This window comes from Ictalurus furcatus, chromosome 27, assembly GCF_023375685.1.
Source record: "Ictalurus furcatus strain D&B chromosome 27, Billie_1.0, whole genome shotgun sequence".
Taxonomy (NCBI): Eukaryota; Metazoa; Chordata; class Actinopteri; order Siluriformes; family Ictaluridae; genus Ictalurus; species Ictalurus furcatus.
Genome location: NC_071281.1, coordinates 17,459,678 through 17,485,351, shown reverse-complemented (window position 1 = coordinate 17,485,351; position 25,674 = coordinate 17,459,678). Strand labels below are relative to the sequence as shown.

Below are 25,674 nucleotides of genomic sequence, written 5' to 3'. Positions count from 1 at the left end.
ACTTGGAGAATCTGACGTTTTCTGGAGACTTTGACTGTCATGTTTGCTTCTTCTTCTTCTTCTTCTTCTTCTTCTTTGCATGCAAAACCCTTCATTATGTTTTGTTCTCTGAAAAGTGGTCTCTTATGTAATACGTTGCTTTCTCTTCTAACGTAAATATTTTTCTGCAACATTATATTTTTGGATAAGTAATGTTTGGAGATCTAAAACGTTTCTGTACTGACTCGATAAAGCAGAATTCATCAAATAAATATCTATAACAAAATTTATGCTAAACAAACAGAGTCCCTAAGACTGTTGCACAGTACGGTGTATTTTACTCATTTGATTCATTTCATTTAATTTTAGTTTATTTTTAATTTAATCTTAAATTAATCGTTCTATTAATCCTGAATTCACTTCTTTTAATTTTAACTTTTAACAAAACCACAAATGAACACATTTTTGTCCCCCATGCCTATAGTTTATTATTGAACAGAGAAGTGTTTATTTAATATTAACAAGTTTTCTAAACCACATACCACGATATCAGGCAAAGCAATATTATCCGTATCACATGTTTTGACTGTGTTCAGTGGCATCATTCAACTCATGCACAGACTCCTCGGAGGGACTATGTGACAAGCATGAGGACAACGTTCATACCAGTAAAAATCCAAGGAGTCCACTTCCCAAGGTGGTATTTGCTATTTTTGAGATACTTGTTGCAGTATCTCAGGGACACAGATATGATAATCAGCAGCAATATCTCCAAAATTAAGAAGTTGAAGAAGCTGTACCCTTCTGGCAGAACAAAGTAAAAAAGAAAGATGCTCAGCACGGCGCATAACCAATGAATCAGTTCGGTCTTGTCCGCAGCCTGCAGGGGAAGAGAGTGAAATTAGCTGGTTTACACACAAGCACACCAGTTTCCTGTACGACACACCGGCTGATCAAAATATAGAAAAATATTTAAACTACTTATAACAAAATATGATAACATGCATGTTTAAATTAATCGTATAAAATATGTTCATTTTAAAAATGTACAAATAACGGTGCATGCGTCGGCTGTAGCATTTATCACGGCTGTATCATGGTGTCAGTGACTGTAGTGCGGCAGATGTTTAACATTTTATTCACAATCAACAGGCTCCATTCAGAGACCTTATATGGTGTTTCTCCTCCTAGATGCTTTATTACTCTTTTCAGTGCCTCATCATTGGTTCGGGAGTTCAGCAGTCCCATGTCTTCATGATAGAGACAGTCCACAGCAAACACGTCATTCCTGTGAACAGAGTGTCTGCTGTCTGGTGCGATGTAATTAGGATCATATGTGTGATGGAGAGACACCAGAACGACGCGCTTGTATGAATGTTCTGCTGAGCGAGAGAGAGAGAGAGAGAGAGAGAGAGAGAGAGAGAGCTCACATAACATATATAATTCATATTTAAATATATATTATATACAGAGGTTTTCAATAAAGGCTGCTTTCACACTTGCCCTGTTTTTATTTTAAGTACTGACCTGAACATTTTTGTGCTGATGTAAAATAAGTCGCCCCTTGCGATGCTCCCACTGCAACCATGACAACGCTTTTAGCAGTCCTAGCTAGTCTCACACTTGCATTCTACATTAGATTTATTATGATCAGTAATGAAGATGAAATAAAGACTGGTGTAACTCTGGTGATCAGGGGGTTGTTTTGTCTTCGCTACAGCTTTGTACAGCTTTTTTTTTCCGGCAGAGGCCGAAAAGTTAGAGTTAGAGTTTTTATGCAACTTGACTGCATTGAACATCCCAAACATACAATACACACCGTTTTTATGTTACACTGCAACACTGCCAATCAAATATTTTCTATTCAGTCCGTCGTAAATCGTCTCATTTTCACTCACTAACCAACCTGATCAGTTCAGGCAGGTAAAAATGTGCTTGATGTCACTTTTCATTTTTATTTGAACTTTTTGCAGATTTAGGTTCCCAAAAACACAGAAGGCAGCTTTCCTGTAGGACTACATAAAATGTGTTCTGGAAAATGTGTGCTTACAGCTGAGGAAAAAACATGGGTAAATGTGAAAGCAGCCTAATGAATGCGTGTGTTTACTGGGAATTCTTTCAAGAGCAGCTTGAATGTCCGTTCCAGCTCGAGACACAATCGGGACGAAAGTAATGAGGACATCACAGTCATTCTGCGAGTCCACTTCATGTAGCTTCACTTCGGATCTGAGACGATCCATAAAGTGCTTATCGGAGTTCATGGTTTTCCCTAAAACCAGAGGGTAGACACTGCGTACTGGAGATCAGAGAACAGAACATAAATATACAATAAATACACAAGAACATGAGCAGTGCAATCGTTCAGAAAGCCATGCTTCACGGTTTATATTCACAGAATGAAAAACATACAGTATTAAGTGTACAGGAGTTATAAAGAGACACATATTACATCATCCCAGGACTGCACTGCAGCACTTCATTATAAGGGTGAGTGATATAACGATATCATTGATTTCACAATACTGTATATTAGCATTATGATGCACAATATCATGGATATTGTCAGGTGTTGGGGATTTTATGTCTCCAGGATAGACTGGTGTGAATGTGCTCACAGGGCTTTCAGACATTAAAAAAACAACACACTAATATAAGGTTTAATTTTTATTTTTTACATTCACATCACATTATTTTCTCAACAAATATCTTAAAGTGGGTTATTTTGGAGTGCTGTAGAACAAGGAAAGAGCAACAGCGCCACCAATGGTCGTAAAAAAACCCGACACAAAATGGCACCAAAAACACAAAAACAAAAAACCCTTCCATGCATAATTATTAGCATGACATCACAGCTTAGCAGTCAGGACCGTAAATGAATGCTTATAAACATTTAATAATGAACTCGTCAGGATTAAAAACACGCTGTTACTGTTTACTGATCATGTACAGATTATTCATTTTCTTTCACTGACTACAGTAATGCCACATGCAAACATTCAGAGGCTACACGAGCACAGCGAAACAAATGCATCATCATCAGCCATGCAGAAGCGTTTATTAGTTAAGAACACATACCGGGAAGCATTTTGAAGTCAAATGAAAGCCCAGGTTTGTCGTGTGATCTGTCGAGGATCAGTTTAGGTGCAGAGAGACAGGAAGACTGATAAATTCACTTTCACTTTCGCTCTGTCAGGACATCTGTTAAGTCATGCATTTACAGGAAAGCAAATTTCAAATTCCTGTAAGAAGCCCCTCTGTGTGTGTGTGTGTGTGTGTGTGTGTGTGTGTGTGTGTAAACACTCTGTCTCGTGCTGTTGCAGAAAAAATAATCACTGACAGGGTGGTGTGATGGTGTTTGTGTTCCTGTTGATCATTTTCCTATAACAGCATGTCCGGAAGTGATTGATTCATCTTATACCACAATTTACCACAATTGATGTTTTAATGCATTGAAGGATAAAAATGCTTTTTTTTTTATTTTTATTATTATTATTTTTATTTTACTTTTATCCATTTAATGTTACATTTAATATCGTGTAATGTCTGTAAAGACAAATGGAATTGAAGTAGAATGTAAAGTCTTAAAAGTGATTACGTGAAAATGCGTAAAAATGTGCAGCCATGTTTTAAAATCTCCGAGCACAGCAACCGTTTCTTTAAACTGTCAGTAACCGATCTGTTAATACAGAGACACAGAAAACAGAAGCTTTAACCAAGTGTGTGTGTTTACTTTCTCGGTTTCGTATTCTAAAACAGATCTCACGTCTCACGTTTGTTCAGTTGTTGTTGTTGTTTTTCATGTGCATGCTTGGACATTGTGTATAGCTTTATTTTAATAATAATATTTAACATCTAGTAAATAAAAATGAACATGCTTTAAAATGATACATTTTAGAATTATTTTATTTAATTTTATTTAATTTCAGCAGCAATGTCTATACAACTTCATTAGGCATGTGGAAAGCATTTTGAAGTCAAATTAAAGCCCAGGATTGTTGTGTACACTGTCGAGGATCGGTGTGAGACAGGTGGAGAGAGACAGGATGACTGCTAAATGTTCTCTGACTCTGTTAAATCGTGCATTTGTAGGAACCCTAAAGTGTAAGCCTGAATTTACAGCTGTTACAGCTGTTACAGTCCTCTAATCCTGAATATGAGGTGAAAGTACAATACGTGGTGTAGATTAACGTTTTGCCTTAATTCACCTCTTCTCCTAAAGGTGAGTTAGAACAATGTTATCACTGTATATGATGAAATAAAGCTTGCAGTACAGTGACATTTTCACTGCAGCGCTCAGTGACAGTTAAACTTTCACAAGCTTCGATATTTAACCGATACCAGGACGTGCACTGCTGTCATGCACTGTTTAGATTATGTGCACGATGTTACATAAGCATTGCATTTTATATGGTTACTAGTCTGCTTTATATCGAGCTTATTGTAAGAGATACTGCTGCAGTGCCTCCACCATGTCTTGTTGAAATGGGAGTGATTATAGATCCTTATACCACATCGGCATTGGATTTTCAAATCTGGCTTTTTTTTAAATCTAAACCAAATAATAAACATGTTATGTTTAATATAGTAATAATAAACAGACATTTACTTAGCGTTTTTGGGAGGAGTCTCCAGTGTTAACACTTATACAGTATACAGCAACAGTATACAGCAAAAGTATAGGAACAGATAGTTTTAAAGTTAATTAAAGTAAATAACACTTCATATTTAGTTGCATATCCCTTGCTTGCAATAACTGCATCAAACTTGTTTGGTGGTGTGTGGATGTGGGGTGGGGGTGGGGGGGTGTGGGGGGGGGGTTTGGCCATCATGAACGGCACTGTTGAGCTATGCCAAAGGTGGAGGGGGCACTTGCGAGATACTTCTCTCCATCAGGTAATTTAGGGTGGTCAACTTTGCTATCCAAGCCATGTGAGGCCACGTCAGTGTTGGGGGGCAAGGCCTATGTGTTAGTTATGACAGACAATACAGCGGTGGTCTCATATATCAACCACCAGGGGTGATTACGTTCATGCCCCCTGTTCAGGCAGGCGCAACTAATTATTCTCTGGGCAGAGGGAAAGTTTTTGTCAGTGAGTGCAATGTACAATGTGAGGGCAGACATCCTGTTGAGGAAGGGCTGAGGCCCAGGGATTGGAGGCTCCATCCACAACTGGATGTGTTCGGCCAAGCGGAAGTGGATGTGTTCGCCTCAGAGGAGACAACATACTGCCCGCTGAGGTTCGCCCTCAGTCCTCCAGCACCACTGGGGCTGGACGCCATTGTGCACACGTGGCCGAGATCACGTCTGTACTCTTTTCCCCCAGTTGCTCTGCTCCCACAAGTTCTGGCGAGTGTTCGCCAAGACCGTCTATGTCTGCTGCTAGTAGTACCTTATTGGCCAGCTCGAATATGGTTCTCGGAGATAATATCCCTGCTAGACGGCACTCCTTGGGAGATTTTGTCTCAAGCTGGAGGGCTGATTTAAGACCCTCAGCCAGAACTATGGAAACCGTGGGTCTGGCCCCTGAGGGGCACCAGCTCATAGATTCTGGTCTCGCAAGTGAGGTTGTAGAGACCATATTGAATGCTAGAACACCATCCCCGAGGAAATTGTAAGCACTCAAGTGGCGATTTTTTGTTTTTTGTCTTGTGGTATTAGTTTAGTTTTCACAAACATCACATCAAAATTGATATTGTATCATATTAACCCTTATTATATCAGGTGAATGTAATGATTTCAGGTACACATAATGCCAAGAAATTCTTATATGGTTTAAATAATAAATTAAATACTGCTGCTGATACTATTACTACTACTACTACTAATAATAATAATAAATTATAGTATTACTGCATGAAACTTATGTTGTGATATTTTACTCAAGAATTCATTATTATATTCTCAGTGAACATGCACAGCCATATAAAGGTTTTTATTTTTTATTTTATTTGTTTTATTTTCACAAACATCACATTACCTTTTAGCATAAGCGTATGAGAATTTTATTGATTAGAAACAAACATTCATGAAGTCTTTACACGCAGATTCAGTCTTGTTATATTCTGTTACATTCTTGTCAGTCTTCATTTCCGATTTTAATGTTCTGTGCATTTAATCAGCATTAAATATAGAAACTACAAAATATAGTGGAGTAACATTAAATATAGTGGAGGTAATCTTAAACTTATGAACAATTACAAGGTAATATCAAGTTATACTAGTTTTGCGTAAGCAATTCTTCATTTACTACACCCTAACAGTGGTTCAACCTAGAACCCTCTCAGAAACAGAAAATCTCTGTTATAAGGCTCTACATGAAACCTTTATTAATCAAAGAATCCTTTATATGTATATAAAGTATATGTTAGGATGATTGCAGAATGATTGATGTCAAAATACTCACAACAGGTTTGAAAGGAAAAGTTCTAACTGTAATGAAAATGAAGCTGATTCAAAAGAATTGATGAAATTTTAAAAAGTATTTAGAAGAAAGATTGGTGTTTATTTTATGTTTGTTGTGCAGTTATAGTTAGATTACGTTGCTATTTCGTTGCCATTATGTCAGGCTGCTGTATAATTAGAGTTATATTAGGCTGCTGTTTATTCGCCAGTATGTTAAGTTAATGTTTATTACCATTATATTAAGCTGCTATATAGTCACAGTTACAGTCCCCCTCCAAAAATATTGGAACGGCAAGGCCAATTAAATTGTTTTCACTGTAGAGTGAAGACATTTGGTTTTGAGATTAAAAGAGGAATATGAGAAGAGAGTTTAGAATTTCAACTTTTATTTCCTGGTATTTATATATAGATACAGAACATAGCACATTTTGTATCAGACCACCCAATTTGTATGGGAGCAAAAATATGGGAACATGTGACTGACGGGTGCTTCTTGTTACCCAGGCGTGTCCTGTTAGATCAATTGTTTAAACAATAAATAGCTCTGAACATCTACTCTTCAGTTTCACCTGTGAAGACTGAATATGTTGTTATAAAGGATAAGCCAACATGAAGATCTGAGAGGTGTCTTGGGGAGAAAAGCGAGCCATTTTGAAGCTGGGAAAGAGGGAAAATCAATCAAAGGCATTGCAGAAACATTGGATAAAGCCAATACAACAATTTGGAATGTCCTGAAAAAGAAAGAAACCGCTGGTGTACTGAGGAACAGACACCGAACGGGTCAGTCAAGGAAAACAACAGCAGGTGATGACAGAGAGCTGTGAAGAAAAACCCAACAACAACAGTCAGTGACATCACCAACAACCTCCACAGGGCAGAAGTGAAGGCATCACAATCCACCGTTTGAAGAAGTCTTCGAGAGCAGAAATATAGAGGCCATACCACAAGATGCAAACCAGTCATCAGCAGTACAAGTCAGAAAGTCAGATTGGAATTCACAAAGAAATACAGAGATGATCCACAAAAGTTCTGGAACAAGATGAACCTCTACCAAAGTGATGGAATGTCCAAAGTGTGGAGAAAGAAAGGATCTGCTCATGATCCAGAACATACAAGCTGATCTGTGGAACATGGTGGAGGTAGTGTCATGGCTTGGGCTTGCACGGCTTCTTCTGGAACATTCTCACTAATCTTTATTGATGATGAACTCATGATGGAGCAGCAGAATGAATTCAGAAGTCTACAAGAACATTCTGTCTGCAGATTTACAGAGAAATGCCTCCAAATGAATCAGAGGAACTTCATCATGCAGCAAGACAACGATCCAAAACACACTTCCACCTCAACACAGGACTTCATCAGGGGGAAAGTGGAAGGTTTTAGACTGGACAAGTCCATCACCAGACCTTCACCCAACTGATCAGCATCTCACCTCCTGAAGAGGAGACTGAAGGGAGAAACCCCCGAAACACACAACTACTGAAAGAAGCTGCAGGAGAAACCTGGAAAAGCAACACAAGTGTCAGTGAGTCACAGGATTGATGCAGTTTGATGAGTTTTTTCAAGCGAGGGACACGCAGCCGAATGTTAAGTGTTATTTACTTTCATTTACTTCAAGACTTATCTGTTCCTATACTTTTGCTCACCTAAAAAGTGGGTGGTCTGATACAAAAGGTTGTATGTGTTATGTTTAACACGTCTAGATGTAAACACCAGGAAATAAAAGCTGAAATCCTAAACTCTCGTTTCATCTCCATCTTTTCATCTCAAACCCAAATGTCTTGGGTGTACACCACAAACTAATGAATTAGCCTCGGCCTCTCTGAAGGGATCGTTTCTTACGCTGCTGTGTAGTTTCAGTTATGTTAGACTGCTGTGTAGTTTCAGTTATGTTACGCTGCTGTGTAGTTTCAGTTATGTTAGACTGCTGTGTAGTTTCAGTTATGTTACGCTGCTGTGTAGTTTCAGTTATGTTAGACTGTGTGTAGTTTCAGTTATGTTACGCTGCTGTGTAGTTTCAGTTATGTTAGACTGCTGTGTAGTTTCAGTTGTTACGCTGCTGTGTAGTTTCAGTTATGTTAGACTGCGTGTAGTTTCAGTTATGTTACGCTGCTGTGTAGTTTCAGTTATGTTACGCTGCTGTGTAATTTCAGTTATGTTACGCTGCTGTGTAGTTTCAGTTATGTTACGCTGCTGTGTAGTTTCAGTTATGTTAGACTGCTGTGTAGTTTCAGTTATGTTACGCTGCTGTGTAGTTTCAGTTATGTTAGACTGCTGTGTAGTTTCAGTTATGTTACGCTGCTGTGTAGTTTCAGTTATGTTACGCTGCTGTGTAGTTTCAGTTATGTTACGCTGCTGTGTAGTTTCAGTTATGTTACGCTGCTGTGTAGTTTCAGTTATGTTAGACTGCTGTGTAGTTTCAGTTATGTTACGCTGCTGTGTAGTTTCAGTTATGTTACGCTGCTGTGTAATTTCAGTTATGTTACGCTGCTGTGTAGTTTCAGTTATGTTAGACTGCTGTGTAGTTTCAGTTATGTTACGCTGCTGTGTAGTTTCAGTTATGTTAGACTGCGTGTAGTTTCAGTTATGTTAGACTGCTGTGTAGTTTCAGTTATGTTAGGCTGATGTGTAGTTACAGTTATAGGAGGTATCACCGTAGTTTGAGTGTCACCATGTCCGTGACTTTTCTGAATGAAATAAATAAGTAGCGCAATAATAACAACAACAACAAGAAAAGCAAAGACACCCAAACAGATGGAACGTCTTCGGGGTGGCCGTGGATTAACTGGTATAAGCTGTTGGAAAAAAAAAAGAAAACACAATGAAACACAAAATCCACTGCAAACCTGTTCTCTATTCCAGAGCAGACTCTGAGAAAACAATCCGTGAACAATTTAAAATCATGCAAATTGTTCTAGTTACTGAATAATCATGGAAATTAGAACAGGCAGAAATGATCATTTACTACATGTTCAACACTCACCGGGGTACTGGGGTCCATAGAGACCAGATGATCACTGACGGATTTCAGTGCCTCCTCATTGGTCAAGCATTCCAGCAGTCCCTTATCTTCATGACAGAGGAAGTCTGCAGCAAATACACCATCCCTATTCACACACCTTTTGCTCTGTGGTGCAATGTAATTTTCATCAAACGTGTGGTGGAGCACCACGAGGATGACAGGCCGATTTGCTGAGAGAGAGAGAGAGAGAGAGTGAATGAGAGAGAGAGAGAGAGAGAGAGAGAGAGAGAGAGAGAGAGAGTGAATGAGAGAGAGAAAGGATAGTGTCGTGTTAATACGTTACTGTGTTACGTCACTATTTCTCAGTAAACACCAGATCCGAGGTGGTAAAGCTCGGCAGGCCCGAGGCTGGTATGAAATGAATTTAACTGGCATTAATGGACAATGAAAGATCAGTTCTTCTGAATTTATTTTAAATTAATTTGAATATTGCATCAGTGTGATTATTTAAATACATACAGTTGGGTCCAAAAGTCTGCCTCTATTGTGCATTCTTTCTAATTTAATACAACAGTTTTTATTAGAAATTAGATTATCGACAACAATTTGAGTGAAAAGTAGAAGCTTTGAAATATTTACATGAAGTTTCTTAGTATTTGGTACGTCCCGTTTTTGCTTGTGACCGTGTGCACTTGAGCTGCCGTTGACTCCACAAGTTTGTGTAAAACCTCATGATCCATTTTAGATCAAATCCATCGGAGTGTCGTCTGATCACACGCTTCAGTAGAAGAGATCAGACATGAGGACAATCTGACCTTTTGTACAAAGCAGTGAACATGGTTGTCAGGTCATCTCGGTCTGCAAGCTCCACTTCCCAGCAGGCACCGCGGCCTAAAAACATGGCCACCGCGGACTACGCTCCCCAGAGCACACATACACTGCCTCGATCACAATCACCGAGCTTCTGTTTCAACACACCTGCGTTCAATCGACCACACACACACTCGCTGGCTCTTTAAAACAGACTCTTATTCACAACATGAATGTGAAGTATATGCTCCGTTTTGTCTCTGTGTACCTGACGTTACCTGGCCTGTGCTTAGACTTTGTTATAGTTTATCGATTTACGTTTCTGCCTAGCCGATTTCAGTCTGTTTGTTCATCGCCTGATCTTCCCCTGGTTTCTGACACCGAACCTGCCTATAAATCCTGGATTTGTTTGTCTGTGTTTTACTAAACTGGTTAACCTGCAAACCTCCATTACGTGATAATGGTCAATATCATACGTTAGCTTACATTTAAATAGGGCCCTAGAAATAGTGCAGAATCTTGAATATTAAATATTGAAGATATTGCACATTTACTTTCATTCATCACTATTGTAGAATGTGGCAGAAATCCAAAATAAACATGGTATTAGTATTTAATGGTATTTAATGGTATTTATTGGTATTTAACTTGGCATTTAAATTAGCACAAAAAACTATCAAATAGTACAGGTATGATTTTTTTATGCATTCTTGACTACTAACCGCTTCACATTGAAAGAACTGGTTAAAGCTACGTTCTAAACAATTCTAGATATTATGTCAGAACAGTCTGTCAGGCAAATATGGGAATGTATGCTGGCGTTCTGTTTTGTCTTCTGTATTTAAAACAGTAGTTAATGATATTGGACATGGTCTTAATTGACCGAAGGAAATCTCTTACTTGGAATATTTTGAAGAGCAGCTTCAATGTCTGTTCCAGCCCGGGACACAATGGGTACAAAAGCCATGATGACATCACAATAATCCTCTGAATCCACTTGATGGAGCTGAAGGCGTTTCTTCAACCGTTCCTCAATCTTACTTTGGACATCCAAGAATTTCCTACTTTCATTGATTGAGAAAACCCGTGTTTTTGTTCCTGGAGACAAAATGACACACAGTTGTAGTTCGATTCCTGTCAGCTTTTCCACAGAGCTTATAAATTACAGCAGAATAAGTGGTCGCTTCGTGAACATTCGCAGCCAATCATTACAGATATAAATTCTGTACTACATCCTGTTTCGAATAAAAGTGAAATAATGGAGGAAAGAGAGTTTCCAAACTCCTCAGCATTTCTCATATCTAAAAGGAAAGTCACATTTTTATTCTGCTCTTCCGAACACACCTGAATGGGTTAATTATGGAATGAGCAATGAGAACAACGTCCATCGGTCCAGCAGGTCAGTGTTACTGAAATTCATGTCTAGAAAGCACGTCTGGATCTCCTTTGCATTTGTGGTCTGAATAGTACTATAGGAATGAATAGTAATATAATATTGCACCACATAAAGGAACTGAAATCATTACGGCACAGACATTTAACAAAGCTTTATTTGGCTTTGAAATGAAAGTACTGTATTTCATGATGCAGCATTATTACATACAACTCTACATATAAAAAGACATCCTGAAAATATGGTGCACAAGAGTCTAAAATCGACGAATTAACCATGTCTGGAGTCTGATGATCTCTCAGCCACAGCTGAAAGAAACACGTGAACAAACCTTGAAGCATTCTGGAGGAAGACTGATAACGAGCCTTTCAGAATCGTTGTGGTTGTTTGTGCTTCTCGTTTCCTTGAGACTGTCCCTAAAGACGGCTAATGGACTCAACCACTACTTTCAGTTTTGGTTATGCACAGCATTTAGCAGGAGTCACACACACACACACACACACACACACACACACACAAAAGTGGTGATCAGCTGATCAAAGTTCACCTCCATTTCAGAGTTCACCATCCCACATGCTGCTATAAGATAAGGCAAACAATAACTGCACTGTTTATTTAATACGTACAGCTACCTCCCTGCTAAAATACACAAACATCCTGTAAAATCAACATTTCTCACAGTCGTGTGTCTCAGACAACGGGAAAAACAACTTAATCTTCCACCAAGAAAAATCACTCTCATGAAAACCATTTTGTAAATAAAAATATGAATATTTTTAATTGCCCTCAGTCTTGAGGAACTCTTGTTGCCTTGGCCCATGTCCTTTTTTCCTTGGAATATATTACAGTGTTAATAATATCAATATGTAACTAAACCTTCTTTTGGTATTGTTGTGTTTTATAGCTCTCCAGTGGCAAGTCACTCTGGATAAAAGTCCCTGTCAACGGCTGTAAAAGTGAATATAAATATAAGTGTTAAACTTGGGTAATGAGAATCTTAGGTATAAGGGATTGAATGTGTCTTAACAAAAGCCTTTAAGCTCTAAACTCTTTTCCCCTTAAAAATGACATCATGGAAAATTTAAGACATGTTTATCACAGCAGCTGTGCACTTGATTTAAACTGTGCACTTGGAGCAGTGATCAACTCAGTACACACAACAACTATACAAACTATACAATACAATATTATTCTATATTTTAACCCTTGTCTTCTTGTTCTTGTAGACATTAATGTGATGCTACCCGGGTTACTAACAAACATTTGTTCAACTAAAGAAATGACGTGATGAAATTCATGTTAGATCCAATATTAAACCACACCAAACCACACTAATCATGGCATTATTATTATTATTATTATTATTATTATTATTATTACTATTATTATTATTATTATTACTATTATTTGTGTGTGTGTGTGTGTGTGTGTGTGTGTGTGTAGCATTCACCAAACCTGTCATTTATTAATATTACGGAACACATGACAGAGAATATCATTTATATCCTATAACTATATCCTATAATCATATCTGCATATGTTACAGCTGCAAGATAAAATAATAATCATTATTTGTGAGTGGTTGATTATTAAGAGATGAATGCTTATATATTGTACAGTTTGCCGTATTTAACACCGTGCTACATTTATCACAGGTCTATCATAATTAATAAGAAAAATAGATTGACAAACCTCGCAGCATCTTGAAGTCAGACACAACGGTGTTCAGATCTGCAGCGTCACGATCTGCAGCTCGTGAATCCATTTCACTTTCGATTTTACACATGAATCGACTCACAAGACTCAGTAGGACCACCTTTATATCTCTTCCATTGTTTATTTTATTCGGCTGAATTTCTCCTCTCTACTTACTGAAATATTAACATAAGCCCTTCAAGGCTTTATTCTCAATATTAAACACTCGAATGCCTTTCCACTGTTATTTCTCAGCTACTGAATAATCTAAACGGCTCTTCAGACCTAGGAGTCGGTTCCCAACGTTCATCTAAAACGCCCACTCATTCCTAAACGACACATCAACTCCCCACGATTCCCAGTGTCTATTAGGGAATCGACTCTTTTCGGATAGATCCTTTCACAACTATATCGGCAGAAAAGAAAAACAGATGTCTGTGGTAATAAAGTAAAAGTGTTACATGAATTTTACGACTAGCAGAGTAAACTATTTGCCTGTTTGTCCTTAATACTACTAACTGCTTTATTGTTTTGTGAGCCAAGGAATTCTCATATAATGAGCATATAGATAACGTTGTAAAATAATGTTGTGGATATATTTAATTGAATATTTCATAGAAAAATCAGTAATATATTCTCAGTCATATTTTGTGAAAGCCTGTTCATACAGAAATGCATACAGTAGTAGGCTATATACATTTTATTTAACAGGTCACTTACATGCATAGTCACACAATACTCATTTCATTTAAGCCCTAGCATGTGAAATATTGCTGATTAAAGGTAAAAAAAAAAAAAAAAAGAAAAAAGAAAAAAGGAAAGAAAAAAAGAAAAGAAAAGAATTCATAAGACCGATATATACATTTATAACCATATATCTGACACTTTAAGGTCCTTGTGTCTTTGTTCTGCCTTTTCATTTTTAATATACATTAAATGTAACAATGGATGTTATGTACAAGAAAGTCTTCTGTTGTTGTACTAGAATTGTTTAATGTTTGCACATTACTTGTCAAAACCGTCCCGTGCTTATTCCAAAAAAAAAAAAAAAAGTCTACAGTAATTTAACTGTAGCTAATTTACAGAAATCAATCAAATGTATTTCTTACTGGTCTACTGTCTATGGTATTATTATGTTCAGTGCGATTTGCCCATGTCTTCAAGTAAAAACCAACACCAATGGCTATCGCTATTAAAATAACAAAAATGAAACAGAAGATGAATACCAGTGGACTGCATTGTGTCTGTGATCCGGTTGTTTGAAGCTGTTGGGAAAAAAAAGACATTGAGACACAATAGTTATATATGAGTACTGGCTGGTGCTTAAAGCTCTGGTTTAAAAAAAAATCTGTAATGATGACAGTGACAAATGACTGGATAATTGGTCAATGAATGCTGTTGTTTTTGTCTACCTGAGTATTGGGTGAAGCTCCTTTAGAGATCAGATGATCAGTGACAGCTTTCAATGCCTCATCATTGCGTTGGGATCTGAGCAGTCCAATGTCTTCATAACAGAGCAAATCCACAGCAAATACATCATCCCTGTCTAGGTTCCAGGTGCTGTTTGGAGCCATGTAATTCTCATCAAATGTGAAGTGGAGCACCATGAGAACAACAGGCTGGCCCGCTGGAAGAATGCGAGATTAACAGGACAACATTGTGTTCATAATCAACACTCACATTTGCTCCGAAAACACCATGGATGGAGGATTGTTTGTGTCAGAAAGAAAGAGGAATGGTCCAATATCCAAACGTGACTATTATCAATTTATCTATTTCAATTTGCCATTTTCTTTTTTTTCTCTCTCTCTCTCTATTCCAATTTTATTTTTAAATGATAAAACTAATTCTCATCTTCGACAGCATATCGATGTAGCCAATACAGACAATGAGTTTAGGTGCAGTATGCTGTATAAACACCAAATTACAATCTGTTTCAAAACTAGAACGTTCAACGCGGAATTCGGACAAAATAAAGAAACCTGCTTGTTTTATCCGGGTCCTAATGTCCTTTATTTAGCATTACATGGCCTTAGGTTATGACAAGTTTTTAAAATGCTAGAAGTTTACACCTCATGGTTGAGATACCAAAAGGGAAATATATTTCAGTTCAGGAAAGTGTGTAACTTTCACAACTAGTAGTCCAAGGCCACCACAGATATAATCTAATACGGTAATTAGTGATTTTAAACATAGCCACATTTAACTAAAAGATTACTCCTTACTTCTCGGGATCCTCTGAAGAGCAGCTTCAATGTCCGTTCCTGCCCGAGATACAACTGGGACAAAAGCGATGATGACGTCACCGTGGTTCTCTGCATACGCTTCACGAAGCTGAAGACGTTGCCTCAGCCGACTCAAAATCTCCACATGGATATTTATGGTGTTCCCGAGTACCATTGGGAAGAACAGAAGCGTTTTTGATTCTGGAGACGAAACGACACACGGCTGCACTAAAACTCTCTGTACAATGGTGATCGGAAAGTAAAGTCTACAATGAAAATGAAACAAGCCTATTTTTCCGAATTGATTTTTAGACGTTACATTAATCGCTACATTTTATAACACAATAACACATATAAATTCCTTAAATGCATTCATTTAAATGGATTTCATTTCTGCCTATTCAGGCACAAATGGAACAGACTATACTAGGGATTGATAGAGAACTGAATTGATTTGCTCTAAAAGGTCACAGAAGTTTACAAAAGTTAAGAACATAGAACATCTGTGCAGCAGGTATTGAATGTTGGCTGTGGTCTGAAAACATAAACCAAAATTGTTATAGCACACAAACCACCTTAAATCTTATCAAATCAGTCCCAAATATAAACACAGGCGTTATCTAATATCACCCTCTCTCCCTGCTACAGGTATTCTTTATATACTTGGAAGAGGATTCCAAGTGGAACCCTTTCAGAAAGCTAGAAACCGTTAAGCATGCAAAGAACCCTTATGGTACCTTTATTTCCCCCCTAAGAATACTTAACTGCTGCTTATTTGTGTCTGTTAATTACATTTACTCTGTTATTCGTGATAGCATTTTTACACATCTGACTTTTGTACTTTGGGTCAAAACTGCAAGCTGTTTTAAATATCCATGTGCAATCACACCTGGTTCACCTGAGAGCAGTAGTCTCAGGTCCTTTTCAGGTGAACAGATGAAAGTAATCAGCTGTATAGAACTACACTCACTGGAGAACAGGCTGAAGGGAAAATTGCCACCTTCTTACAAGCCGAGAATTATTCCTGAGTACAGACTTTAATATTCAGATGTATTCAGTATTCAGATTGAGTACAGTATTTAGTATTCAGAAGTGGAAATGCAGATACGCTATACAGCAAAGACTATAGCAGGGATTTTTTTTTTTTTATCTACTCCTATCAGGTTTCACAATACTTCCTTGCAGTGTGTTAGTGTGCTATCCTGCCCCCTGTTTACCTTACCATTTTATAAGTAATTATTCTCGAGCAATACACTCTTTTTTCTGCTTAATTTTGTAAACAATAACGTTTTTGCCAGCATGTGAAGGTTTCTTGCTATCACACTTGTAGTTTGTAGTAATTAGGTGTATTTATTCTGTTTAGTTAATGTCCCGTGGAAATCTGCCACTAATGTTCCCACTGGGGATCAATAAAGCCCATCCATCCATCCATCAATCCATCCATCCATCAATCAATCTATAAAATGTCCTGGAATTTTAGATTATGGCTTCAGAAGGATTTGACATTTTTTGTAAATACATGAAGGAAAAGGGCACAAGCCTGCATTGAGTCCCTGTGATTCCCTGTGTGAGTATACAGTTTAATTATGTTTAACGTATTGTCGTGTGTTTTGAGTTTCCAGGCAACCAAAATACGGGACTGGATTATGGACTTAGATAATGAATTTATGTTTAGCGTATGTTCTGTATATTAAAATGATATAGAAGTCCAGTTCTGGAGCTTAGCGTCTAAGTTTTTGGCCTACTGACCTGAAGGTTGTGAGTTTAAAGCCCTGCTGAACCATGCACTACAGCCTTTGTACTTATACTGGATTCTGCTTCAGTACAAGCTATCTAAATTTAGATTTTATTATTTAGGATTATATAGTAGACAATGCTTTCAATCAGAAAATTAAAAAAAAATTATTTTTTTTTTTTTTTTTTTTTTTGTAAACCATGAGGTCTTAGAACATCAAGGGTGCGGTGCTCCAGAGAATTGTTTTGAAAACATGCTAATGATCATAACTGACAGAATAATTATAAATCAACATTTCAAACAACATTATGAGGGCACAACAACACACCTGGAGGTCCATATGACACTATGAAAATTCTTAACTTGTCTAACAATTATCCAAATTATGACTCTTTTGAATGCTTTTTTTTTTTTTAAATAGTATTTTAAAGCTCCTTATTCACCACCACTGATGTGTGAACACATGTTTGACAGCTCAGTTCTGCTATGAGTACTATGTGAACCAGAGGGTGGTGTGATCAACTGAGCACACCATCCACACTGAGCTCCCTGAGCAGCAGTCTGTCTACAGCAGGCGGAGCTGAACCAAAGCCAGGAAGATAGTGAGAGACCTCAGCCATGTGAATAATACATTCTTCTCTCTGTTGCAATCAGGGAAGTGCTTCCACTCCCTGAAGGCCAACACAGAGAGAATGAGGAGGAGCTTTTTCCCACAGGCCATTAGGGCCCTCAACCAGAACAACACCTAGGACTAGACTTTTTTAATTTTTTACATTACTGTTAATATACTTGTATTACCCTGTATTGATAAATATTTATTACATTATGTTAGATATTTGACTGCAACTACCTCAGCCTGATGTTGCACAGCATTGAATTGCACATATCTGCGCTTTACTCCACTCATGCTTTTTCTTCCTTCCATCTTTAATATCCTTTACATTATATCATTTTTTAAATAATTTTATGTTTTTTGACTTCTGACTTTCATGTTTTGATATATTACAGTTTCAAGTTTAGTATAATTCACGATCATTCTGCCTTTGTGTTGAGGAATGCGTGCACACCTTACAACACACGCAACGTGTAACCTGCAAGAACATGTTTTTCCTGTTGCTTGTTTGTTTCTAAAAAGAAGGTAACCTTTTTGCAACCACTGTAATGTTTGCAGCTTAAATACTGCCATTTGACAAACGGAAAAAAAAAAAAAAAAAAAAAAAAACCTCACCAGTTAAGCATAACATCGCAATATAATATGCATCCCATCATAGTATATTTCTCATGCAATCAGAATGCCAACAGGTTATGTTTAACATATATTTGAACATTAAAAATGGACATGACGGCATATGTTTGATATATGTTATCATACAATAAATATTGAGAATTTCACTGCCAAAATGATACATTTATTGCAGATATATTTGGGATATCAAGTCATATATATGCATACATGTCTCTTCAGTATAATAATAACGATAAGGTTAATAAAAAAGACTGATTTGCAGCTAGCTCGAGTGCCTCTACAGTACATATTAGAGTATGAAGTTTTTTTCTGAGTTTCACAAGAAGTGTGTTCTTTCTTTCTTTCTTTCTAATGGTTTAAAGTGCTGTAATAAGAGCACACCAGAATGTCTAAAAGTAAAGTCCTGTTTTACTTAAAGCCACTCATGAGAATCTAGTCTTGCAACATTCTGCATGTTAAGAACACATCCTGAAAACAACAAAGGATTGGATCAAGTACCTGCCTCGTTTCAGGATAACTTTTCCAACAAAGACCCCAAAAATATAAAAGCTGTAGCCTATTATGAAATATGAATCTATTCACAAACCTGGAACCATTTTGAAGGGAGAAGGATCACAACCGGACTTTTCAGCGTCTCTGACTGAGGAGAGACGAGTATCACTTTCAGGTTTTTTTCTTTTCTTTACACGACTTGATGGGCGTGGCCAATCAGAGTTAAAGCTGCGATAGTATGATTAGTGAACGTCTACATCATAGAATGGCATAATGGTAATAATAATTATAATAATAATATTGATTTTTTTTATCAATATATACTTATTGTTATATATTAGTTTTATACTAATGTGGAGAGAGATGTGTATTCATGTGTATTGTTAACAGCTGTAATCATAAAGCAAGATCTGTTCGTTTTTCGAGTTTAAAGGCTTTACTGTATCAAGATTTCTACCCCGTGTTTGTAATTACATATACATTCATTTACTATCATACCCAGCAAAATCCCTTTCAGTGAACACGACTTAAAGTTGTGTTAAAGAGATATATTTGTGTTTGCTCTTTAGATAGGAATGCACACACACCTCACATTGTTCAGTGTCACTACATGAACATGTTTTTCCTGTTGGTCCTGCTGAGAGCTAAGCTAAATATAGCACAAGTTATGCTATGGCATTTTTTAAATAATATAATTTTATTCAAATTCACCCACAGAAAGTCACTATATGTTTTTGTTTGCCATTAAATGCTATATACAGCTCCCTCCACTAATACTGGCACCCTTGGTAAATAAAAATTTGGCCTCATATTTATTCCCCTGTGAAACAGGAAGTCATGGTTGAACAATTTCCTGTTCCTAGTCCCTGAGGTGTACCAAAATTTTTTTTTTTTTTTTTTTTAAATAACAATGGGAATATACTTCAAATATATTTTTCTCATCTGAATTCATAGGAGGTGCCAATAATTGTTGCACACCTATATTTAACAAAGATATTTTTTGGGGGATAAACCTGTGTCGTGTTTGCAATTGTTTGATATCCATGAGAGTAGAGCATTTCTGTGAATACTTAAAGTTAAACCATAAAGACACAAATTTTCACAGCCTTCTTTGCTCGTATTTACCAAGGGTGCCAACATTAGTGGAGGACGCCGTGTAAACTTTAATAGCTGGCAGAATATTGTGAATATTTTAATTCCTGGTGCTAAAATTTGATCTCTGTGAGGTGTCAAGGAAACAAAAATACCAATGAATCTAGATTTTCTCATAATAGTGCAAATAAAACAGAATATTTTGTGTCACGGCATGAAACTCACGTTCACGACAGTCTGATATTTCATTAAATTATCATTCGTACGGAGATGTATACAGCCAGTCAGTAGATTGAACAAAACTGTATTATTTATTTTCACAACCATAATTCACAAATAATACATTACGGTATGGCATAAGCATGCGAATACTGACAGATAAAGAAAAGAAAAAAAACCCATATACACAGATATAATTATATACAAAATATTTAGCTTTAACATTTAGATAATCAGCCTTCATTGTCTTTTAATTACAGGTATATTTAATGCACATTAAATAACGTAATCTGAAATGTACCACTAAACACACTGAGGCTAGTTTTGAATAAAAAAAAAAGCAAAAAACCCTCACTTCCTAGCATTATAATTAAAGACAAAATACCCATGGCACGTTTCGGGGTTTCTTTTTATTTATCTATTTTTATATCATTTGATATATATATATATATAAAAAAAATACACTTTTTTATTTATTTATATTTTTATCCAGCATTAGCATTTAGCTGTATTCATGGTAAACATTACCACAATATCTTATTAATAATGGCAGTGAAAATTTATCAGCTCTAATTCGTTTTGAAATGAAATAGAAACTAAAACGAGTATTTAAGACCATTTCCTTGGACACAAAGCACGTGTACATACTGAACTGCCTCAAAATGTTCTGAAAAATATAGGCAGTATGAAAGCTCCCAAAATTCCAACTCAACTGTGAACATGAACTTTTTTCCCCATAAATGGTAAGCGCAGCATAAATAACAAGAATATGACACAGTAAGGGAAAAACATTACTTCTTCTGTCTCCTTGTTGAGAACTTCTGCTCCTTAGTCAGAGACAGATCCCCTTCACATATTTATCCCAAGGGCACTATCCTCGCTCCTCGGCTTTCCATCAGACACTATAGATGACCTAGTGCTCTGGAGCCGTGATGGAGACACACTCATTGCTTAAAAATGCTGCATGTTTGACAAATACTGTAGATTAATCGAGCACCTTACCAGATGTTACATTGTTTACAGTCAACTTAATTCTAGATAGCGAAGCGATTAACGTTAGCTAGCTAGCTAAAAGACAGCATGAGAACAAAACTTACCCTCAGGGTATGTGTACTTTTAGGGTGTATTTTGTTATCTGATCCAATTCATATTTACGCTAACTAGCTAACATTACCCTCCTAACGCGATCTTTTCTATATTTGTGCTGTTTATTAAATACACTTACAGATACCTTTTTATCACGGGCAGGTCATTTCTTGACATAATCAGACCTTCTGAAGGCACTGGTCAAATTTTCTAATATTACTGTTGTTTTATCTAACTTATCTGATGCTGCTCAACGTTAGATAACATTGACTACTGCATATAGCTAGCTATTAGCTATTACTTACTAGCAGAATAATTATGCTAAGGTGCTAATGAAATCTTTAACCTCTCCTTAAAATTTTATTTTGGGCTTTTTTTTGTTGTTTATCGTAATGTGATCTTGATTATGAGAAAGATTACATTTGTTGGTTCGTTATTTTATGTGGTTTAAGACAGAGTTTGCTGCATATTTACAGTTGATGAAAATTAACAATGAATATCCAAGTTAGTGCACCAACACCACAACCAACCAAAACGAGGACTACAATCAGCCCTAGTTGAGCTCGTCTGGATGTTCCTGCTGGATCAGTCTGTTGGGAAAAGAGGTAGAATTAGTGCAGTACTGTAAAACTGTTTTCTTTGCTAGCTGTTCAAAACTTACCTGAATACCCGGTGAAGCGCCCTTAGAGATCAGATAATCAGTAGTAGATTTCAGCATCTCGTCATTGTGCAGGCCGTTCAAAAGTCCATGATCTTCATGAAAGAGGATGTCCACAGCAAACACACCATCCTTCTTCACAGACAGTTTGCTATCTGGAGCAACGTAATCTACATGAAACGTGTGATGGAACACCACGAGGACAACAGGCTGACTCGCTGGAAGAAAGAGAGGTAAAAGAAATAACGTTGTGTTAATAAGAAAATAACTCATACAGGATACAGCCAGAGTGAATCACAGCAGCTTTGAAACATTTAAAAAAAAAAAAAAAAAAAAAAAAAAAAAAGGTATTTGTTCAGGACTACACACCACCTTGCATCAAAAGCATTAGTTTGGTTGATGCTATATCCTAAACCCAAACTTACCACCATACTGTAGTGTGTAACCTATGGTGGTGTTCTGTTTTGAATACGATCGCTAATATAGTAATAAGTAATATTGAATATCACTCTGTACTCTCAAGCTTTTGAAGAGCAGATTCTATGTCCGTTCCAGCCCGAGACACAACAGGGACAAAAGCAATGACAACGTCACACTCCTCCACTGAATACACTTCACGGAGACGAAGACGTTTTTGCAGTCGCTCAATGAACTTGGTTTGGGCACCCAGAACATTCCCAAGTACCATGACGTAGAACGCCAGCACATTTGATCCTGGAGACAAAATGAAACAGTGAATGTTTAAGATCAGTGGTACTTCTACATGTAATAGTCCTGTAAATCCTGTATTAGAAGCTATTTTTGCATATTTTTACACCAAGAGGAAAAGTTTTAATTCTGCATATTTTTATTCTGCCCTATGGAACACATTTGATTGGGTATTCTTCATACTACATATTATAAATCACCCGCAATACACCCGACACACCTGGTACGTATTTGCATTCGTTCAAACAAATGAGGCTGGGTCTTATTTATTTGTATGTTTGTGCATAGAGTGAACAATAAGATGGCAACTAGGTGAAGGGCCAAAAAGCATAGCCAGACTGATTCGAGCTGACAATAAGACTACCATCGCTAAAATAACCATACTTCACGACTGTAGCAAACAGGAAAGTATCTCAAAACGCACAACACGTCAAACCATTAGGCAGATGGGCTACATCAGCAGAAGACCACATTAGGTTCCACTCGTGTCAGCCAAGAACAAGAATCTGAGGCTATAGTGGACAAAGTCCGACATAAACCGGACAGCCGAAGAGTGTGAAGTGTTTTGAGTATTCGAGTTACCGTGGCCTTCTCCTCTGACCTAGCTCATCAACACCCACAGAACTGCCGTTCACTGGATGTTTTTTGTTTTTTACATCGTTCTGTATATAGATTGTTGTGTGTGAAAATTCCAGGAGAACAGCGGTTTCTGAAATAATCAGATTAGCCAACAATGATGCTACAGTCAACGTCACAGATTTTTCCCGTCCTGATGTTTGATGTGAACACTAACTGAAGCTCTTGACCTGTATCTGCATGAGTTTATGCACTGTGCTGCTGCCACATGATTGGCTGATTGGATAACTGCGTAAATGTACACTAAAAAGTTATTACGGCTTTTATATATCGATATACATAATGTTTGTGTTACAACAATAAATTAAGTTTGTAAATGTATGTGCTTCTATTTAATGAATTAAACCTAAAAAGGACATTATTTAGCTATTTCCTTGATTTGACTTATTGAACTGATTTAAATGGAAATTCGGCCCTTAATTTAAATACGCCGATTCATGAATTTTTTTTTTTTTTTTAATTTTGTGTAAGAGTTCCTAAAAAAGTGAGTGTATATGGGTTTAGTGAAGAGCTTTTCTCAATTTGAGAAACCAACAGGATGTGAGTTTTTCTTTCTTCTGCCGGTTTAGATTATATCTACAGTAATACATCACATTGTGTAGAAGTAAACATATTTTACTGTGAAACATGACACTGCATGTTAAGAACACTTCCTGAAAAGTCTAAGCGCCACAACAGAGGCTCGGACTGTTGTATAAAAAAAAATTAAAAAAATAAAAGCCTCTGCACCATCACTGTAAAAATAGCTGTTAAGAAAATTAACCGAGCAAATGACAAAAGTGCAGCCTGACAAACCTGAAAGCATCTTGAAGGAAGAAGAATCTCAAGCATTCAAACGTCTCACGAGTTTGCACGTGGCGCGTCTTTCTTCGTGTGACTGCAGAAATTCAATCATTCGATCACTTTCAGTTTGACACAACATCCTGCTCTCAAGCCCCTTCTCGGTCCCCTTAGGATTACATTTAAGTTAAATTTTTGAGTATGATTAAAAAAAAAATACAAGTAGAACTTTCTACATCAAGTTTGCATTATTTACTCTTATTCTTATAATGCAGTCTTCACAGGTGAAACCTAGAGCTCAAACCAAGAGTAGACATTTAGAGCTATTAATTCTTTAAATAATCAATTTACCAGCACACACACAATTCTTTAAATAATCAATTTACCAGCGAACACCTCTCAGTCACGTTCCAATATCTTGGATCATTTGCTAGAATGGGTGGGCTCAAACAAAAGCTGCCGTGTTCCAAGTTGTTTAACAGGTCTAGGTGTAAATGAAAGCTGAAATTCGCATGTTTAACTTCACTAACGCAAAAGTCAAATTTTTATAACTAATACAGTATACTTACACCTGCTGGTTTATGTAATGTCTCTGAAGACTTGTATGTGTAAACTGCATTAATAAGATGGATTCTCGCGTCTCTAGCTCAGTGGTTTTAAGGGTTCTTCCTGCTTCGTACTGCAATAGTTCCTGTTTACGCTGTGTGCAGGAGCTGTCTGTGTGTTTAGCTTCGATAACGCTCTGAAATGGCAGCCAACTCTGACTCACTACCGGTTGCAGCATCTAAAATTGTGTGCGTTTCCCTACACGCCCATCTTAAAAACCCATCTGTCATTTAATATTGCACTGTTTTTGTAAGTACACCCGTAGAAAAAGGCTTCTTTATATATTAAGGGATCTCTGCCTTCTAAAAGGGATAAGGAAACACTTGTAGGTGTCACAAACCTCGAAACGGCACGGAAGCAGGAGCGGGCGGCGGGGGTCGAGCGTAGAATCGGGAAGTTCAAGAAACGTAGTCGTAGGTTAAACAAGGGTCAAGCGATCGGGCGAACAATACAAACGAGGATAGGCAGAAAACAAGGGTCGAGGCAGAAAACAAGGGTCGAGGCAGAAAACAAGGGTCGAGGCAGAAAACAAGGGTCGAGGCAGAAAACAAGGGTCGAGGCAGAAAACAAGGGTCGAGGCAGAAAACAAGGGTCGAGGCAGAAAACAAGGGTCGAGGCTCACGACAAACAAACTAGACCGGCTTGGTAACGCAGAGAAAGGAGCTACTGAGCGTATACTTCGCGTATAAACTGGGTGAATGACTTCCCTAAATACTAGCGGTGAGTGTGTGTGATTGGTGCCAGGTGTGACTGATCAGAACTCCGGGGATGGTGAGCGCATGCGTGCATGAGAAGCGAGTGTTGCATCTTGGGAATTTGAGTTCTGATCGGACCGGGCTGTGACAGTAGGGTTCTAACACGGAACCAAAGAACGCTTAAAGATCCCGGATTGGATCATTTTTGTCTAAGTGTGCAATGCAGATGTGAGAGTAAAAAGGAAAACCAAGTC

At 37.3% G+C, this 25,674-nt stretch overlaps 3 protein-coding genes across 4 annotated transcripts; all 3 read right to left on the bottom strand.

Moving 5' to 3' along the window:
* Window positions 1-447: 447 nt before the first annotated feature.
* LOC128603098 (uncharacterized) lies at window positions 448-3,158 on the bottom strand. Of its 2 annotated transcripts, none has more exons than XM_053617316.1 (4): window positions 3,055-3,158; window positions 2,087-2,275; window positions 1,147-1,361; window positions 448-859 (listed from the first exon to the last, which is right to left on the bottom strand). In XM_053617316.1, exons 1-4 carry the CDS (start codon window positions 3,062-3,064, stop codon window positions 614-616), a joined length of 660 nt encoding a protein of 219 aa, XP_053473291.1. In that variant the 5' UTR covers window positions 3,065-3,158; the 3' UTR covers window positions 448-613. The 2 variants fall into 2 exon arrangements, with proteins under 2 accessions (XP_053473291.1, XP_053473292.1); XM_053617317.1 differs by having other exon boundaries at window positions 1,147-1,358.
* Window positions 3,159-8,796: 5,638 nt separating this feature from the next.
* On the bottom strand, window positions 8,797-12,889 carry LOC128602909 (uncharacterized). The gene is made up of 4 exons (XM_053617042.1): window positions 11,879-12,889; window positions 11,055-11,252; window positions 9,366-9,574; window positions 8,797-9,177 (listed from the first exon to the last, which is right to left on the bottom strand). Exons 1-4 carry the CDS (start codon window positions 11,886-11,888, stop codon window positions 8,941-8,943), a joined length of 654 nt encoding a protein of 217 aa, XP_053473017.1. The 5' UTR covers window positions 11,889-12,889; the 3' UTR covers window positions 8,797-8,940.
* Window positions 12,890-13,824: 935 nt separating this feature from the next.
* On the bottom strand, window positions 13,825-19,134 carry LOC128602910 (uncharacterized). Its single transcript, XM_053617043.1, has 4 exons — window positions 19,035-19,134; window positions 15,468-15,668; window positions 14,655-14,869; window positions 13,825-14,507 (listed from the first exon to the last, which is right to left on the bottom strand). Exons 1-4 carry the CDS (start codon window positions 19,042-19,044, stop codon window positions 14,331-14,333), a joined length of 603 nt encoding a protein of 200 aa, XP_053473018.1. The 5' UTR covers window positions 19,045-19,134; the 3' UTR covers window positions 13,825-14,330.
* Between the last annotated feature and the right edge of the window lie 6,540 nt (window positions 19,135-25,674).